This window comes from Stegostoma tigrinum, chromosome 6, assembly GCF_030684315.1.
Source record: "Stegostoma tigrinum isolate sSteTig4 chromosome 6, sSteTig4.hap1, whole genome shotgun sequence".
Classification (NCBI taxonomy): Eukaryota; Metazoa; Chordata; class Chondrichthyes; order Orectolobiformes; family Stegostomatidae; genus Stegostoma; species Stegostoma tigrinum.
The window spans coordinates 102,110,998-102,117,815 of record NC_081359.1 but is presented as its reverse complement, the minus strand read 5'-3'; the positions used below and the strand labels follow the sequence as shown (position 1 = coordinate 102,117,815).

General features: G+C 41.7%; 1 protein-coding gene across 1 annotated transcript in view; it reads left to right on the top strand.

The window, feature by feature from the left end:
- Window positions 1-415: 415 nt before the first annotated feature.
- mxra5a (matrix-remodelling associated 5a) overlaps window positions 416-6,818 on the top strand; it is a 42,543-nt gene continuing 36,140 nt past the window's right edge. Inside the window, exons 1-2 of the mRNA XM_048533636.2 lie at window positions 416-521; window positions 919-1,349. Coding sequence (XP_048389593.2) covers window positions 489-521; window positions 919-1,349 — 464 coding nt within the window. The 5' untranslated portion in view covers window positions 416-488. The remainder of the gene's footprint in view (window positions 522-918; window positions 1,350-6,818) is intronic.

The window sequence follows — 6,818 nt, the reverse complement described above, 5'->3', positions numbered from 1 at the left end:
AGATAGGATAAATAGACAAGGTCTTTTCACTTGGGTGAAGGAGTTCAAAAACAGAGGGTTTAAGGTGAGAGGGGAAAGAATTAAAATGGGCCGAGGGTGCAACTTTTTCACCCAGAGGGTGGTGCGTGCATGGAATGAGTTGCAAGAGGAAGTTTTGGAGGCTGGTACAATTACAACATTTAAAAGGCATTGGGGTGGGCATATGAATAGGAAGAGTTTAGAGGGATATAGGCCAAGGGCTGGTATTTAGATTAATTTAGGACATCTGGTTGGCATGGACAAGTTGGACTGAAGGATCTGTTTCCAAGCTGTACATCTCTATGACTCTATATTATTTATTGATGGCTGCAATGTATAATGAATCAGATTTGTTTGAGTGCATTTTGTTTTATTCAAAATGAACAGCAGGCAATGATGCAGAAAGAAGATTACCACTTCCATTGGCGTACTGTAACACATTTCAGAATTAATGGAATCACAGAAACATTATGCCAATATCAAAAATGAGCCAAGGATGCAAGGTTAGTTAGGCATTTTGGAGTTTGCTGGATTTTATCTTGGGTAAGGAAAACTACATAGAACCTAACTTCAGAGTGTTGCATGTGTTGGCTTGAGTCCAAAATGGATTAGACTTTGTACAGTCCTTAGAAAGAATGGACTTGGTCAAAGAAATTCAGATGTTTCCTTTTAACATTTGTTCACACGATGTAGACATCACTGAATAGACTGACATTTATGGCCCCTCCCTAATTGCCCAGGGGCTTTTAAATGTAAACCATATTGCTGTGGGTCTGGGGTCACATGTAGACCTCAATGCCACCACTCACTCCATGTCCTTTTCTTCAATCACCACAAACCCTTTATGGTTTCGCTAAGCTTGGATCAGTGCCTAAATGCTTTCATTCTTTTTTCTGACAGGACGAGCTGGAACCTGATGCTCCTCCCAGGTCATTGTTTGCTATTTTAAGCAGCCGTAGTTTCCTTGGATGGATCACTCAACATGGGGAAAATGGCGACATTTTAATATTTCCTGAGAGCGTAAAGGGTAGAATTTGTACCACATCCGTACTTCAAAGTGGACACCGTCGTCCTTCACTTCGAGACACCCCTCGCAGAAGTTCCAGCATTTCTTTCGGCAGAGCGGCGAAGATGCCAGAGAGTTTGTGCAATATGGTTAATGCAGCGATCCTCTCATTGGCTCTGATTTTGTCTCTGGGATATCCATGCCTGACCCTCTCCTGTCCTAGTGCGTGTACCTGCTACTTCTCAACTGAAGTCCACTGCACGTTTCGGTCACTGAAAGCTGTGCCCCCCAGGTTACCGAAGAATGTGGCAAGAATCAATTTAGGGTTTGTACACCTCTGGATATGCTAAAAACATAATTGTTTTGTTGGAATGTCTACAAAGAACATTTCCACAGGCCATACAGACCATCAATAATTAATTCCAAGGGTGTATAGATTGTACACTGAACAGTCTCTACTGGGCGTGGACGTCAAACTGAAGAGAAAAGTTTTGACCAAATAAGCTTGTGTGACAATCCAATAGTCATGTAGTCACAATAATTGAGATTGACTGACTTTTAATTCTGATCTATTTAATTAACTGAATTTAAGTGGCAGGTTTAAGAACTCATACCTCTATTTTAGTGGGTTGCTGGTAACCATCATGCTGATGTTCCCAAAAACGTTTCAGAAGAACGTAAGAAATAGGAACTTTCTGCCATTGAACCTCTTTCTCCATTCAGTGTGATGATGGCAGCCCTTCAACATCGATTCTATTTCCCCAACCACCCCCATATCCCTTGATCTCCCTTAAAACCAAAACACTGCCAATCTCAGCCTACCATATATTAAATCAAGGAGCATTTGTGAGCTCCTGAGGTAAAGAATTCCAAGGATTCACAACTCTTTGATGGAAGAAAATCTTTGTAACTTTAGCCCGAAACAATTGGCCCCTTTAACCTGAGGCGGTATCCTTTAGTTCTCTGCCGGGGGATCTGCCTCTCAGTATCTCCCCTGTCAAGCCCATTCAGAATCTTGAATGATTCAATTAATTTAGCAGTGATAACTCCAGAGAATATACGTGCTCAGTGTACTTAAGCTCTCATCAAAGGGCAACCCCTTTATCCCAGATAGAAAGGATACCCCTTCCACCCAATCAGGAATTGGTGAGGTCAGGAGGAATTTGCTAACTGTCTCCAATACAAGAGCAACCGTCCTAAAATATAGTGACCACAACTTGACAGCAATTCAGATGTGGTCTCATTAATATCCTATGTAAAGGCACAGTATGCATTATTGCATTTCTAATGACTTACACCTGCATACTAACTTTCTATTCTGAAAATTGCTCTCTGGAATCAAAACATTAACTCTGTTTCTCTCTCCACAGATGCTGCCAGCCTTGCTGAGATTTTCCATCACTTGGTGTTCTTGTTTCAGGTGTCTAGCATCTGCAGTTTTTTGTTTTATTTTATCATACTGACTTTCTGTGTCTTGTACAAAATTTGTAGTGTTTTTTATAACTTCGCACAAATGCACCCCATTTCTCTGAACATAACATTTAGAAGCTGCCAGTTTGTCAAAAATATTCTTACAGCCAAAGTGAATAACCTCACACTTCCGACATTCAACTCAATCTGCCACACTATTGTGCACTGACTAACAAAGAATGGTACAGCACAGGAATAGGCCCTCCAGCCCACCAAGACTGTAGCCAAACACAATGCCTTTTGAAACAAAAAAAACTTTTATTTTGATGCAATTTGTATCCCTTAATTGTCTGCCAATTCATGTATCTGCCAAATTGCTTCTTGAATGTTGCTATTGTATTCTCCTGCACCACCTCCTTTGGCAGTACATTCCAAGCACCCACTACCGCCAGTGTAAAAATCTTGCCTCTCACATCTCCTTTAAACTTATCCCCTTTTTCCTTAAACCTATGTCCCCTATTAATTGACATTTTTCACCTGGGAAAAGAATCGAACTATCCATTCTATCTATTCCTCTCATAACTTTATCTACTTCTGTCAGGTCGGCCGCTCATCCTTTGACGTTCACATGAAAACAAACCAGGTTTGTCCAATCTCTCCTCATAGCTAATACACTCCAAGCCAGGTAACATCCTGGTAAAGTTTCTGTACCCTCTCCAAAGTCTTAACATCTTTCTATATAACAACCAGAAATGTACTCGATATTCCAAATACAGCCGAACTAAAGTTCTTTACAACTGCAAGATAACTTGTTAATTTTTATATTCTATGCCTCAACCACTAAAGGCAAGCATGCCATATGCTTTATTGACCATTTTATCCATTTGTGCTGCCACTTTCAGAGAACTGTGGACCTGTACACCTAGGTCCCACTGCGCGTTGATGCAACGAACGGTTCTACCACTTACTGTATACTTCTCTCTTGCATTAGATCTTCCAAAACACTTCATCTTGCAATTGCCCAGATTGAACTCCATCTGTCATTTCTCTGTCCAAGCGTCCTGCATATTGATATTCTGCTGTATCCTTAGTCAATCCTCCTCACTATTCACAGCTCCCCCAATTGTTATGTCATCTGCAAACTTACTAATCAAGCCATCTATATTTCCCTCCAAATCATTTATATATATACAACTGGGGTCCCAACAATGGTTGCTGCTGAACACCACTGGTCTCTGGTCAGAAGGAAACCCATTCACTGCTACTCTCTGTCTTCTATGACTAAGCCAGTTCCGTTTCCATCTTATCAGCTCACTGCAGATCCCATCTGACGGCTTTTAGTATCAGCCAACCAAAAGGACCTTGTCAAAGGCTTTGTTAAAGTGCATGCAGACAATATCTATTGACCTGCTTTCATCAATCATTTTTGTCACTTCCTCTAAAACGTGATCAAATTTGTGAGACGCAACCTTCCCCACATAGATAGACTGGAGATTTGGGCAGATAAATGGCAGATGGAGTTCAATCTGGGCAAATGGAAGGTGATGCATTTTGGAAGATCAAATTCAAGGACGAACTATACAGTAAATGGATGTGGATGCTTTCGAGACAGTGCAGAGGAGGTTCACCAGGATGTTGCCTGGTATGGAGGGTGCTAGCTATGAAGAGAGATTGAATAGATTAGAATTATTTTCATTAGAAAGACGGAGATTGAGGGGGGACCTGATTGCGGCCTACAAAATCATGAGGGGTACAGACAGGGTGGATAGCAAAAAGCTTTTTCCCAGAGTGAGGAACTCAATTACTAGGGGTCCTGAGTTCAAAGTGAGAGGAGGAAAGTTTAAGGGAGATATGCGTGGAAAATTCTTTACACAGAGGGTGGTGGGCGCCTGGAACGCGTTGCCAGCGGAGGTGGTAGACGCAGACATGGTAGTGTCTTTTAAGATATATTTGGACAGGTACATGGAGGGCAGAGAGCAAATGGACACAGACGGTTAGAAAATAGATGACAGGTTAGACAGTGGATCTTGATCGGCGCAGGCTTGGAGGGCCGAAGGGCCTGTTCCCGTGCTGTAGGTTTCTTTGTTTCTTTGTAAAGCTATGCTGCCTTTTGCTAACAAGCCCATATTTTTCCAAATGTGTGTAAACCTTTTCCTAAGAAACTTCTCCAATAATTTCCCTACCACTAACAGATGACTCACAGGCCTGTAATTTTATGGGTTATCCCCCTTCTTAAACAAAGGATAGACTTTGGCTGTTCTGCAGTCCTCTGGGACCTCTCCTTTGAGTAAAGAGGATACAAGGATTTTGTATCATTGCCAGCACAGACATGATGGGCCAAAGAGCCTGTTCCTGTTATGTACTGTTCTACATCCTGCATTCTTTGTACCAAACTATATAACCCCACACTTTTCGGCACTGAACTTCATCTGTCACATATCTGCCCACCCCACCAAACTTTTCAGTGTCCTTTTGCAGTTCTATGCTCTTCTCACAATTTGCCATTCATCCAAGTTTTGTGTCATCTTTCAATTGTGAAATTGACCCAGGCATACCAAGACTTTGACCATTGATGTAGATATCAGAAAGTGCAAGGACCCCCAAGGAACCCAGATGGTATTCCATCCCAAAAAATACACATTAATCTTTTCTCACCATTTCTTCATCGTCAACGAGAACCCCAACTCCTGGGCATGGGTTGCAGCCTTTCTTCCATCAAAACCTGAGTGCATTGTTTTTGAGATTAAGGTTTTTAACTTCTGATTTCCCATACAACAGCAGCACTCCCCAGTTCTTTCAGATGTTAAAATGTTGGTCAGTAAGTCTTCAATTGGCTGGTACTGTTTCAGCTGCAGTGTAGTTGCTATCTCTCTCCTATGAGTTAGAAAGATGAAGGTTTTGAGCTTTAGTCCAGAGTCTTGAGCACAAAGCCTAGTCTGACACTCCCAAGACTGAGGAAGTACTGTCTGTCAGTGATGCTGTCTTTCATGTGTAATGCCTGGCCTCAGAGATGGATGTAAAAGATACTTGAAGGAGTCCACAGAGGGCAAGGAATGTCCTGATCTGTTGGCCAATATTTATCCCCCAGCTAACATCAGTAAGGCACTTTATGTTAACAGAGCTTGGCAACACAATTTGAATATTAATGGTCACCTTATTAAGTCAGAGACCAGGAGGATTTTTTTTCTCTGAGGGCTGTGTAACTTTGGAACTCCCTGTCTCAGAAGGTAGCAGAGATGAGGGTCATTGAGATAATTTTAAGGTACAGCGAGTTTTAGGAATCAAAGTTTTTATTGGGGGGAAATGGAATTTGAAATGAAAACAGGTCAGTTATGATTTTATTCAATGGGAGAGCAAATTTGAGGGGCTGAATGATCTATGTCCAGTCCTAACTTATCTGTCTGTATGTTTCTGTATATGATCACTTATTTCACTGTTGTTTGAGAATTTTCTGTGGCATTTCTGACATTACAAGAATGTAAACAACTGGCTCAGTGGTTAGCATAGCAGCCTCACAGTGCCAGGGACCCAGGATCGATTCCAGCCTCAGGCAACTGTCTGTGTGGAGTTTGCACATTCTCCCTGTCTGTGTGGGTTTGCTCCGGTTTCCTCCCACAGTCCAAAGACATGCAGGCTAGGTGGATTGGCCATGCTAAATTGCCCGTAGTGTTCAGGGGTGTGTGGGTTATAGGGGGATGGGTCTGGGTGGGATGCTCCAAGGGGCAGTGTGGACTTGTTGGGCCGAAGGGCCTGTTTCCACGCTGTAGGGAATCTAATCTAAACATATTTCCTTTTGGTCTGTCCTGAAGCCAGAAAAAGAGCTATATAAATGCAAGCATTTATTTTCTTTAACAACAATTGATTCCACCATCTAAGATAAAGATTATACTTTTTATACTAAGAACTCTGTCGTGTTGAACTTTTTAAACTTATTCCTTTATTTTTCTACTATTTTGTTAATAAGATTTTGCACCTAGATATTTTGTACCTAAGATGTTGGTGATGTTGTACACTTTTCACTGTTCTCTTGTACACTGTACTTGGGTATACATGACAATAAAACCCAAATTTAAATTTTTTAAAAATCTAAGATAAAGATTAGTGGACAATGAGATAGACAACACCCTACAGAACTCTGCTGTAAGTGCAAATGTCTAGTAACTAAATTTTGGACATTTGCTGGGCTGCTTTCATTTTTATTTTGACCAAGATGCTGGAGTTGGAGATAACACAGTGATGAACGTAGCAGGCCAGGCAGCATCGGAGTTACAGAAATGTTGACGTTTCAGCTCGGGGCCCTTCTTCAGAAATGGGGAAGGTGGCTCTGAAATAAGTAGAGAGAGGAGGGGTGGGGCTGCAGAAGGTAGGTGGGATGGTGATAGGT